Source organism: Tamandua tetradactyla, chromosome 15 (genome assembly GCF_023851605.1).
Source record: "Tamandua tetradactyla isolate mTamTet1 chromosome 15, mTamTet1.pri, whole genome shotgun sequence".
NCBI lineage: Eukaryota > Metazoa > Chordata > Mammalia > Pilosa > Myrmecophagidae > Tamandua > Tamandua tetradactyla.
In genome coordinates this window covers 48,417,271-48,430,847 of record NC_135341.1, presented here as the reverse complement: position 1 = coordinate 48,430,847, position 13,577 = coordinate 48,417,271, and the positions used below count along the sequence as shown (strand labels likewise).

General features: G+C 41.8%; 1 protein-coding gene across 2 annotated transcripts in view; it reads right to left on the bottom strand.

The window, feature by feature from the left end:
- The window catches only part of SCN11A (sodium voltage-gated channel alpha subunit 11), a 160,764-nt gene that overhangs the window by 59,593 nt on the left and 87,594 nt on the right, over positions 1-13,577 (bottom strand). For both annotated transcript variants that reach the window (XM_077129771.1, XM_077129770.1), the window contains one exon: positions 1,008-1,246. In XM_077129771.1, the coding sequence (XP_076985886.1) occupies positions 1,008-1,246 (239 nt within the window). The remainder of the gene's footprint in view (positions 1-1,007; positions 1,247-13,577) is intronic.

Genomic DNA, 13,577 nt, shown 5'->3' with positions numbered 1-13,577 from the left:
GCTTTGTGGATCAAGTTCTGATTCAATAGATATAATGCATTCTGAACAATGTAAAAAAATTAATCCAAAAAGAATGTATATATATATTTGCACGTATGAAAATATCCTGCATGCTAAAAATCATCCTTGCTAATAGTACCACGGGAAATGAGTTTTTCTTTATATTTTCTTTCTGCTTTTATTTTTCCTTATTTTTTTAACTTTAAAAATAACATGTATTTCTTTTTAATTTGGTAAAATAAAATAAAAATTTAAGGAGAAAAGCCTAGACATTCTGATAGGATTTTTATCCCATTGACCTATTAGTTAATTTGGGTAGTATATCCAACGGGAAATTATCTGTTGTTTCTGATACTTTGAGGACAAATTTCTCTCAAGAAAAATGCCTTCCACAGGAACCATGAATTAAAGTGAACAGTTCTTGAGAAGTCTGCTGCCCTAATTTTTATCAGTTTAACTGAGATTAGTTCCATTTGATGAGACACATTCAAGCAAGCTTAAGTCTAGGAACTTTACCTACCCCATGCATTCCATAGTCCCCTTACCCCCTAAGAAAGAGGACCTCTCACAACTGCTAGGCCCTGATTCACCATTCAAGGGGAAATAAAACTGAGTAGTGACAATCGCATTATTTTGTGACAAATAATATCATAAATATCAGTAGGGACCGTAGAACTCATTACATGCATCTGTGGATTTGATTAATGTCTTCTTGATATTCCAAACAGTTGATCTTTTAGGATACGTGCTTGCTTCTGGCTTATCCCACATCTACTTGATCACTGAAAAGATGCCTTAACATAATAGAGAGCTAAAACAGGGTCCAGATAGCCTGTCACTATGAAAATTCCATAGCAATGAAAATGAGGTGGGTAAAAATACAATCATAACAGTCATCTTCTCCCTTTACTCCATTTGGACCTAGCTAAATTAGGTTAAGACACTCACAAAAAGACTCAGAATTCAAAATTTGAAATATATTTTATATTTTTAAAATCTAAAGTTACCAAATTGCCTGTATTCAACATTTTTTCAAAGTGTTGATCCATGTTGTGATGCTCCATGGCCAAGAAGATAGTGTTGATTATGATGCAGATGGTGATGGCCAGTTCAGTAAAGGGGTCGTTCATCACACTTCTCAGGACCTTCTTAATGCGTACCCACTGGGGACTACAGTCCCACACAAGGTATCTGAATGCCAGGTTTTCCCAACATGGGAGGAAAGATTCTTGAGATTTTTCATGTTCTGGAAGACAATGAAAGAGTGTTTGAGAGCTTATTTCTGAACCAGGATGGCTGATGTTTGCCCAAGAACATTTCTTTTTCCTCCACTCTTCTGGGTCTCTGATACGTCATGGTCAGTCAAGAAAGCCAGTAACTTATATAGCCAGAAAAGATTTACCACCAATCATAGTGTAAAAGAGACATAAAGAACTATCACATTGCATAATCAAGTAAATAAAATCTTTACACTTTTATTGAGATCTAGGAACTTAGATGCTACTGCTAAGGATACTGATGGGGAAGTCAATACTGACTAGCTGTGAGCCTGAGAGAGAGACAGACATAACCCCAAGTAGTATGCTCCCAAGTTAGACCACTGTGATGGCTGTAAGAGAGGCACAGAGGGCTATAGGGGCCAAGAGGAGGGAGAGGTATTTGGGCAGGGTATCTGAAAACCTGAAACAAAAAGGCACTCTAATAGCTAATTAAGTTCAGGCTTTAAGGAGCTGTTCCTTGAATTTTGCTAGTACCATTTCAGGGGCTCATGCATACCCATTAGGTGATACAACTAAGTTCTGAAAATGCTAATGGAGAGAAAGCCAAGGAAGAAGCAAGAAGCTGGACATCAACAAGACCTGGAAGAGAAAGGAGAGGATGTTGTTAAGTGGGTTGGTTTGTAACTGTTATGTACCCCCAGAAAAGCTATGTTTCTTTCATCCATTCTTACGGGTGCAGACGCATTGTGGGTAGGTCCTTTTGATTAGTTTGTTTCCATGGAGATGTGATGCACTCAATTTAAGGTAGACTTAATCCTTTATTGGAGTTCTTTTGGAAGAGGATAAAAGATAGATAAAACAGAGCTTAGAGAGAAAGGCCTGGAGATTCAAAGAAAGGACCCACAGAAGCTGAGAAAGAAAGCCATTGAAAACCAGAGGCTAAGCCCAGGAGAGAAGGACCAACAGACTCTGACCATGTGCCTTCCCATGTTACAGAGGAAACCCAGATGCTACACAGCCTTCCTTTAATGCCTTAATTTGGGCATTTTCTTGGCCTTAGATCTATAAATTTGTAACCTAATAAATCTCCATTGGAAAAACCAACCCATTTCTGGTATATTGCATTTCAGCAGGTGTAGCAAACTGGAATACTATGTGACTAAAAGCCAAAGAGTCCTAAAGATCTCAGGCAGTCAACCCCAGAAAACCACTCTTTGAAGGCAAAGCATTACCTAGGTGACACCTAGAATTTAGAGTTCTCCTAGCCTCAAAACCCACCTAAACATGAACTCTTGGGAACTGATACAGTAAGAGAGAAGTGAAGTCAGTAAGAGATTCCTGCATGTGGAAATAACCAGGACCTTCACAAGACACCTGCTTTCACAAAGCATCATACAGACTGACACATTACCCTCTTTGAAATCACTGTGAATTTTTTTTTTATTTAACCAAATTGGGTAATGGTGTTTCCAGTCAACCAAGAGGGTGGCATTAAATGCTCCAGTGTCATCACCCCAGAGAATATTTGAATAGCTAGCAAAAACTGTCAGAGTTACCTTCCTCACAACTTCAGAAAACAGTTAAGGGTTGGAATAAGTGGGTGAGTGCCAAATCAAGAAAATACAATTTTAAAAATAGTAGGAGAGGGTGGGCCACAGTGGTCAGCGGCAAGAATGCTTGCCTGCCATGCCAGAGGACCTGGGTTCGATTCCCGGTGCCTGCCCATGTAAAAAAAAAAAATAGTAGGAGAGGGCAGAGCCACAGTGGCTTAGTAGCAGAATTCTTGCTTGCCATGCTGGAGACTCAGGTTTGATTCCTGGAACCTGCCCATTCCAAAAAAAATACTACTGATAATAAATAGTAGGAGAAGCTCAGGGTGCTCTTTTTGGCCCCTTTCCCAGACCCACCCAAGTGCAGTGGGGAGCCAACCAGTGCTCCTGTTGTGGGTCTCCAGCCCTGTTCTGAAGAAAGCAGAGTAACCTCTATGTGCATGCTGGGGTGCCTGTATTTTGCTGCCAGTCTATCAGGTGGAAGTCTGAAAGATTGTACCAAGAAACTCATCTCTGGCTCACTCTCTCAGAACTTGCACTGTAGGTAGAACCAGTTTGAAGACAGCCAAAGCAGTGTAAGAAACAGGTCAAAGCATCCTGGGAGAAGAGATTACCTGCTTTAAGTCATACAACAGAGCACCTAGGAAGAGGACACAATCTATTTCATAGGAAGTAGAAGGGCCATTTGAATTCTCGTAAATGAGCAAATACTAGGCCACAAGCAAGCACATGCCCAGGACAGGTATATACTCGAAAAACACTAAGGAGACCCTGCGCTTCACATTTGACTTGCTGAGCTATTTTATTGAAGGGCTAAACTCTGATGGAGAACACCAGCCAATTTGCAAAGACTGAGAAAGGTGTTCTTTGCTTCAGTATGCTCATTTTTGTTACCTCCTGGCACTCAAGGAAATCTCTGTCATATCACTAGCTGGGTACAAACTTAAGGAATAGACAGCTTAGGGACTAAATCCCAGAGTTAACACTTAAAAATATTAAAATGAACAGTGAACAACAAATGATTACAAGACAAAGAAACAGTAAATGACAGCCTATCTAAAGGGACAGGACAAACATACAGAAACCATCAACAAAGAGCACCAGACTTTGGACATACTGGACAAAGACATTTAGAAAAAGGACCCACACTGAAAGGACTAAAGGGTATCAAGAAAACAATGATTGAATAATATGGAGTCAAAATAAAGAGACAGTGATTTTTAAAAGGAACCAAACAAAATACTGGAAGTGAAGACCATGATAATGAAAATGAAAAATTTCCTAGATGATTTCTGCCAGCAGATTGCAGCAGGAAGAAGAAAGAATTGGTGAACTTGAAGAAAAGACAATTGAAATTATTCAGGTTGAGGAGAAGAAGGGAAAACAAATTTTAAAAAGCAGAAGGACAAAAGAATGAAAAAAGGGAACAGTCTAAAAGACCTCTGAGATATGATCACATTATCAATATATGCATTATGGGAGTCCAAGAAGGAGAAAAAAGAGAGGAAGGGGGAAAGGAACAGTCAAAGAAACATTAGCAGAAAACTTCCCAAATTTAATGAAAGAAATGTATAGGTATATTCAATAAGCCCAAGGTACCCCAAATAGGATTCATTTAAAGGGAACCATTCCCAGATACATAGTAATCGAATGGCAATGACTTGGAGAGGGTTCTACAGACTGAAAGGGAAAAGCAACAAGTTATGTGCAAGGGAATCCCAATAAGATTAAGTGCTGATTTCTTACCAGAAACCATGGTTACAAGAAGACACTGAGACAAAATATTTAAAGTTCTGAAAGAAAACAATTGCCATCAATAAGAGGGGGGTGGGTATAGGGGAAGGGGAAGGGATTCTTTGCTGAAGAAAAGGAAATGTCCCCATATAGACTGTGGTGGTGAACGCATGGCTATCTGATTATATCGGGAACCACTGATTTTTTTTTTTACTTAGGTTGGATTGCATGATGCGTGAACAAACTAGTTAAAGATGAACAGAGAAATACAAATGCTGGAGAGAGATGTACCTACCTATTCACTGTTGGTAGGGAAGCAGTGTGGTACAGCCCCACTGGAGGGCAGTGTGGTGGTTCCACAGGAAGCTAGAGGTGGTGTTGTAGACGATTCTGCAACTCCATTGCTGGTATATATGTGGAGGAACTGAGAGCAGGGACAGGAATGAACATTTGCACCATGGTGATTTGCAATGCATGGAGGTGGCATAAGGGTACACTGACTAAGGAAAGGAAGGGGGAGCAGTGGTGTACACATATGACAGACTACTGAGTAGCTGTAAGAAGGAATGAAGTTGTGAGGTATGCAACTATGTGAATGAACCTTGAGGACAGTATGTTGAATGAAATGTAAGAAACAAAAAGACAAATGTCATGCATTCTTATGAACCAACTATAATATACAAACATGGAGAATTGAAGTTGAGAGCATGGGTTATCAGGTTGGGGGCTATTGTAAAGGCTCCTAGATTGTAAGCTCTTAGAGCAGTCACATCTATTCCAGAGTTGTAACTGCTATTTTTAAATTCTGAGACGCTGAACTCTTTGTGTATAACCTGGTTAGTTCCTGAAACCTCAGGTATTTATGTGATACTTGAGACTCAGTTAGAGCTCTGAAGCTATGAAAGTCTGCATTACTCCATATAGCAATTGTTTAAAAAGTTGAAAAAGTGATCAAAGTTCAACTAGAGATATAAAAGAAGCTGATCTGGATAGAACTAAGGTAAATCAGAATAGAGGGTAAAGGATGATATGGACATCTTTTAAATGATATTTTAAAACTTCAATTCCTGTGTGAGGCCAAAGGAAAAGATGTTTATTTGGTACAAAATATTTATTTTTGGTAGCACATTATATAATTTAACTTGTATTGTTAGTTTATTTGAACACCATAATCACATGGAAACTTGAATATTGAGTGAGATCTTGTTGGTTTGTACAGGTTAGTGTGATGTCCCAATACAACCCAGAGTAGGCAGAGAATGAAAACACATTTGTGAAGTCCCCTTGGGAGACTGGGGGAAAAGGAAGAAACATTAAATTACCCCTGTCATGGTTAGGGACAGGTGTCAACTTGGCCAAGTTGTGGTACCTGTTCATCTGATTGGGCAAGCGCTGGCCTGTCTGTTGCAATGAGGACATTTCATAGGATTAGGTCATGATCACCTCAGCTACATCCACAGCTGATTCCATTTGTAATCAGCCAAAGGGGAGTGTCTTCTGCAATTAGTGATGCTAAATCCAATCATGGGAAGCCTTTTAAGGAGGACTCAGAGGAGACAGGTTCCATTCCTGCTTTGGCTGGTGAGCCTCTCCTGTGGAGTTCATCCAGGCCATCCATTGGAGTCATCGGATTCGCAGCCTGCCCTGTGGATTTTGGACTCTGCATTCCTAAATGCAGAAAGTGTCACGTGAGACACTTTCATAAATTTTATATTTGCAAGTGTTCCCTGTTGATTCTGTTTCTCTAGAGAACCCTAACTAATACATCTTGGTACCGGGAGTGGTTCTTAAGGAACAGAATCTTAAAAATGGGTTTTTATGAATGGTTTTCTACTCTGACTGGGCTCAGAGACACTAAGGACTCTGATTCCGGTAATCAGAATGACACTCCCAATCCATGGACTGAGTTGGCAAAGGAGATAGTCAAAATATCATCATTCGATTCTCCTAATGCTTCGCTTGTACGAAGCCAGACTCTGGGGGATAATGTTTTTGACACCTTTACAGAGTTTTGAAGAAATAAGAGTTATAGAGATGTTGGTTGGTTGTTGTTAGATACACTGTCTACATTAAAGGGTGAAAGGGATGGGCTTAAGGCTTCAAACAAGAAGCTTAAGTGCCGTCTGAAAGATGTAGAGGTTTCTATGAGTATCCTGAAGGAAAATTTTATTTCCTGCAGCCGTAGACTTGAGATCTCTGAAAATCAGACTCAGAATCTTATTGTTAGAGTAGCAACTTTACAACGTAAACTGAAATCTCAGTCTTGCATGGTGTCTGCCGTTAAAGTGAGGGCATTGATTGGAAAGGAGTGGGACCCTGAAAAATGGGATGGTGACATATGGATTGATAATGATGTTGGGGGTGAGGTTGAAACCCTAGACCATGCTGAGCCTTCTTTAGATAACCCTGTAATAGTCTGCCCTGAGGACATAGCCGCCCCACCTCCAGCCTGCCTTGAGGAATTGGCCACCCAACCTCCTCCTGAAGGGATTAGCCCTAGAGTTATTAATCCTGTTTCACCAGATGAAACTGCAAATGAAAGCTCTGAAGCAAATGGCTTGGAAGATATTTCTAATTCTTTTCATGACCCACCCCCACCACCCCTCATTTCTTCTAGACCTATAACTAGACTAAAGTCCCAACAGGCCCCTAAAGGTGAGGTACAAAGTATCACACATGAGGAGGTACGTTATACTCCAAAAGAACTGTGTGAGTTTTCCAATTTATATAGACAGAAATCAGGGGAATATGTGTGGCAATGGATTTTAAGAGTGTGGGATAATGGTGGGAGGAATATAAGGCTGGATCAGGCTGAATTTATTGATATGGGCCTACTAAGCAGAGATTCTGCATTCAATGTTATAGCTAGAGCAGTTAGAAAAGGTGTTAACAGCTTGTTTGGGTGGTTGGTTGAAACATGGATCAAAAGGTGGCCAACATTACCTGAGGTTGAAATGCCAGAACTGCCCTGGTATAATGTAGATGAGGGGATCCAGAGGCTTAGAGAGATTGGGATGTTAGAGTGGATTTATCATGCAAAGCCTGCTCTTACACCCCAGGAATGTCCAGAGGATGCACCTTTTACCAGAACAGTGAGAAATAAATTTGTGAGACTAGCACCATCATCCCTCAAGAGCTCTGTGGTTGCACTTCTCTGTAGGTCAGATATTACTGTAGGAACTGCTGTCACTGAGCTGGAATCCTTAAACACAAGGGGGATGACAAGATCCCGAGTTGGCAGAAGCCAGGTGGCAGCACTTAATCACCAAAGACAGGGTAGACGTGGGTATTATAATAGACAACAAACTCAAAGGAGGCATCAAAATTATATGACACGCAGAGATTTGTGGCATTGGCTAGTAAATCATGGGGTGCCTAGAAATACAATAGAAGGGCAGTCTACTAAATTCTTGTTGGAGCTGTATAAACAAAAGAGTTCTAGGTCAAGGGAACAGAAGTCTAACCTGAATTACAAAAACACAGAGTCCCGGCCCCTTAACCAATTTCCAGACTTGAAACAGTTTACAGACCCTGAGCCCCTTGAATGAAGGGGAGGCCAGGTCCCTATGGGGGAGAAACCTGTTACACTGCCACAGATTTATACTGTTAACCTTCCTCTAAGTCTTCCCCAAGGAGTCCGACGGCCTTTTACCAGGGTAACTGAGCATTGGGGAAAAGGAAATGATCAGATATTTCGGGGATTATTAGACACTGGTTCAGAAGTGACATTAATTCCAGGGGACCCAAAACGTCACTCTGGACCACCAGTCAGAGTGGGGGCTTATGGAGGCCAGGTGATCAATGGAGTTTTAGCTCAGGTCCGTCTCACAGTGGGTCCAGTGGGCCCCCGGACCCATCCTGTAGTTATTTCCCCAGTTCCGGAATGTATAATTGGCATAGACATACTGAGCAACTGGCAGAATCCCCACGTTGGTTCTCTAACTCGTGCAGTGAGGGCTATTATGGTGGGAAAGGCCAAGTGGAAGCCACTAGAATTGCCCCTACCAAGCAAAATAGTAAATCAAAAGCAATACCATATTCCTGGAGGGATTGCAGAGATTACTGCCACTCTTAAGGACTTGAAAGATGCAGGGGTGGTGATTCCCACCACATCCCCGTTCAACTCTCCTATTTGGCCTATGCAGAAAACAGATGGGTCTTGGAGAATGACAGTGGATTATCGTAAACTCAACCAGGTGGTAACTCCAATTGCAGCTGCTATTCCAGATGTAGTATCATTGCTTGAGCAAATCAATACATCCCCTGGTACCTGGTATGCAGCTATTGATCTGGCAAATGCTTTTTTCTCAATAGCTATTAGTAAGGACCACCAGAAACAGTTTGCTTTCAGCTGGCAAGGTCAGCAATATACTTTCACTGTCCTACCTCAGGGGTATATCAACTCTCCAGCCCTATATCATAATCTTGTTCGCAGAGACCTTGATCGTTTCTCCCTCCCACAAGACATCACACTGGTCCATTATATTGATGATATCATGTTGATTGGACCTAGTGAGCAAGAAGTAGCAACTACTCTAGATTTACTGGTAAGGCATTTGCGTGTCAGAGGATGGGAGATAAATCCAACAAAAATACAGGGGCCTTCCACCTCAGTAAAATTTCTAGGTGTCCAGTGGTGTGGGGCATGTCGAGATATCCCTTCTAAGGTGAAGGGTAAATTGCTGCATCTGGCCCCTCCCACAACCAAAAAAGAGGCACAACGCCTAGTTGGTCTTTTTGGATTTTGGCGACAACATATTCCTCATTTGGGTGTGCTACTCCGGCCCATTTATCGAGTGACCAGAAAAGCTGCTAATTTTGAGTGGGGACCTGAACAAGAGGAGGCTCTGTGACAGGTCCAGGCTGCTGTGCAAGCTGCTCTGCCACTTGGGCCATATGATCCAGCAGATCCAATGGTGCTGGAAGTGTCAGTGGCAAATAGAGATGCTGTCTGGAGCCTTTGGCAGGCCCCAATAGGAGAATCACAACGCAGACCCTTAGGATTTTGGAGCAAAGCCTTACCATCTGCTGCAGATAACTACTCTCCTTTTGAGAAACAGCTTTTGGCCTGCTACTGGGCCTTAGTAGAGACTGAACGCTTAACCATGGGCCACCAAGTTACCATGAGACCTGAGTTGCCTACCATGAGTTGGGTGTTGTCTGACCCACCAAGTCATAAAGTTGGGCGTGCACAGCAGCACTCTATTGTAAAGTGGAAATGGTATATACGAGATAGAGCCAGAGCAGGTCCTGAAGGCACAAGTAAGTTACATGAAGAAGTGGCACAAATGCCCATGGTTTCCACTCCTGCTGCCACATTACCTTCTCTTTCCCAGACCAGAGCTATGGCCTCTTGGGGTGTTCCTTACAGTGAATTGACTGAGGAAGAGAAAACTCGGGCCTGGTTTACAGATGGTTCAGCACGATATGCAGGTACCACCTGAAAGTGGACAGCTGCAGCATTACAACCCCTTTCTGGGGTGTCCTTGAAGGACAGTGGTGAGGGGAAATCCTCCCAGTGGGCAGAACTTCGAGCAGTGCACCTGGTTGTTCATTTTGCTTGGAAGGAAAACTGGCCAGAGGTGCGTTTGTATACTGACTCATGGGCTGTTGCTAATGGTTTGGCTGGATGGTCAGGGACTTGGAAAGACCATAATTGGAAAATTGGTGACAAAGAGGTCTGGGGAAGAAGTATGTGGATAGACCTTTCTGAGTGGGCTAAAAACATGAAGATATTTGTGTCCCATGTGAATGCACACCAGAGGGTGACTTCAGTAGAGGAATATTTTAATAATCAAGTGGATAAGATGACCCGTTCTATGGATACCAGTCAGCCTCTTTCCCCAGCAACTCCAGCATGGGCTCAGCAACATGGACTTCCACTCACCAAGGCTGACCTGGCTACAGCCACTGCTGAGTGCCCAATCTGCCAGCAGCAGAGACCCACACTCAGCCCCCGATATGGCACCATTCCCCGAGGTGACCAGCCAGGTACATGGTGGCAGGTTGATTACATTGGACCACTCCCTTCATGGAAGGGGCAGTGATTTGTTCTAACTGGAATAGACACATACTCTGGATATGGGTTTGCTTTCCCTGCACGTAATGCTTCTGCCAAAACTACTATCCGTGGGCTTACAGAATGCCTTATCCATCGTCATGGTATTCCACATAGCATTGCTTCGGATCAAGGAACACACTTCACAGCAAATGAAGTGCGGGAATGGGCACATGCTCATGGAATTCTCTGGTCTTACCATGTTCCCCATCATCCAGAAGCTGCTGGATTGATAGAACGGTGGAATGGCCTTTTGAAAACTCAATTACGGTGCCAACTAGGTGGCAAAAACTTGAAAGGCTGGGGTAATGTTCTCCAGGAAGCTGTGTATGCTCTGAATCAGCGTCCACTGTATGGTGCTGTTTCTCCCATAGCCAGGATCCATGGGTCCAGGAACCAAGGGGTGGAAATGGGTGTGGTGCCACTCACTATTACTCCTAGTGATCCACTGGGAAAATTTTTGCTTCCTGTCCCTGCTACCCTGAGTTCTGCTGGTCTACAGGTTTTAGTTCCAAAACGGGGTGTGCTTTCTCCAGGAGAAACAACAGTGATACCACTGAACTGGAAGTTAAGATTGCCACCTGGCCACTTTGGGCTACTTATGCCTCTGGATCAACACACCAAGAAGGGGATTACATTATTGTCTGGGGTAATTGACCCTGACTATCAGAAGGAAGTAGGACTGCAACTACATAATGGAGGTAAAAAAGAGTTTTCTTGGAATATAGGAGATCCCCTGGGGCGTCTATTAGTACTACCATGCCCTGTGATTAAAATCAATGGAAAACTGCAACAACACAATCCAGGCAGGACCACTAATGGCTCTGAGACTTCAGGAATGAAGGTTTGGGTCACCCCACCAGGCAAAGAACCACGGCCAGCTGAAGTGCTTGCTGAGGGGAAAGGGAACATGGAATGGGTAGTGGAAGAAGGTAGTGATAAATATGAACTTCGACCACGTGATCAGTTACAGAAATGAGGACTGTAATGCTGTTTTGTTTGTGTTATACTATTTAAGTTGTAAGATATCAAGTTTAAGAATGAATGTTGCCCAAGGATTTGCACGCTATTCTGGAGAGATTTAATGTGTTTCCAGTTATATGCAGGACAGTTGAGTAGTGTCAGGTAAAAGAAAAAATGTGTGCTTATTTGTTTTCATTTGGAAATTAAGTATGGTCTAAGGTGATATATATATATATATATATATATATATATATATATATATATACACACACACTCTGACTCAATTTGGCCATGACTTAACTAAACATAACAATCTTTAATAGGTCATATTTACCATGAGTTCACATCCATGAGAATAAGATTAAGGTTAAGAATATTAATTTTGTTGGAGTTATATAATTCAATCTACCATAGAAATTTTGATGAAAATATTTGTGTTTTTGTGATCATCTGTTGCCAAATGGTCTCCCACTGTCACAGTTCAATCATAAGCCAAAGACTTTGTTTGGTAAATTCAGCATATTTAAGTAGATGAGAATTAATTTTATTAGCATCTGTCATACAGTTGCACTTTGTAACCATGCAAGTGTTTACTATTGGAATGAAACCTCAGTTAAGTGCTAACAATAAGTATATTGTAAGTATATATATATATGTGCCAAGTTGACAAGGGGTGGACTGTCATGGTTAGGGACAGGTGTCAACTTGGCCAAGTTGTGGTACCTGTTCATCTGATTGGGCAAGCGCTGGCCTGTCTGTTGCAATGAGGACATTTCATAGGATTAGGTCATGATCACGTCAGCTACATCCACAGCTGATTCCATTTGTAATCAGCCAAAGGGGAGTGTCTTCTGCAATTAGTGGTGCTAAATCCAATCATGGGAAGCCTTTTAAGGAGGACTCAGAGGAGACAGGTTCCATTCTTGCTTTGGCTAGTGAGCCTCTCCTGTGGAGTTCATCCAGGCCATCCATTGGAGTCATCGGATTCGCAGCCTGCCCTGTGGATTTTGGACTCTGCATTCCTACGGTCACGTGAGACACTTTCATAAATTTTATATTTGCAAGTGTTCCCTGTTGATTCTGTTTCTCTAGAGAACCCTAACTAATACAACCCCTACTGGGGAATTTCTGATATTCTTGCAAGCAACAGGGACAACAAATTCAACAGGCTGAGCCTTCAATCTAGGGGTCCACACCTATGAAACCTATTCCTGCAAAGGAGAAGCTAAGCCTACTTATACTTATGCCTAAGAGTCATCCCCAGAGAACATCTTTTGTGCTCAGATGTGGTCTCTCTCTCTAAGTCAACATGGCAGGGAACTTATGCCCTCCCCCCCCAACATGGGACAGGACTCCCAGGGATGAGCTGTGACCTGACATCATGGGATTGAGAAAGTCTTCTTGATAAAAAGGGAGAAGAGAGAAATGAGACAAAATAAAGTGTCAGTGACTGATAGATTTCAAACAGAGTTGAGTGGTTATCCTGGAGGTTATTCTTATTCATTATATAGCTATCCTTTTTCACTTTGTGGTATATTGAAGTGTCTAGAGAGAAGTACCTGAACTTGCTGAACTGTGTTCCAGTAGCCTTGTTTCTGGAAGATTGTATAACTATATAGGTTTTACAATGTACACATGTGATTGTGAAAATCTTGTGGCTGATGCTTCCTTTATCTAAGGTATGGACAGATGAATAAAAAAATAAAGACAAAAATAAATAAAAATAAGGGGGTGGATTAAGGGATAAAAAAATGGGTAGATTGAAATACTAGTGGTCAATAAGAGTGAGGGGTAAATGATATGGGATGTATGAGCTTTTTCTTTTTTTTTTATTTCTTTTTCTGGAGGGATGTAAATGTTCTAAAAATGATCACAGATGAATACACAACTATGTGATGATATTGTGAGCCACTGATTGTATACTTTGGATGGACTACATGGTAGTTGAAGGTATCTCAGTAAAAACATTTAAAACAAAAACAACACAATAGTGGTAAAGCCATTGAAATATGCAAAACATTTCAAAAAGGACTACCATTAACCCTGATCAAA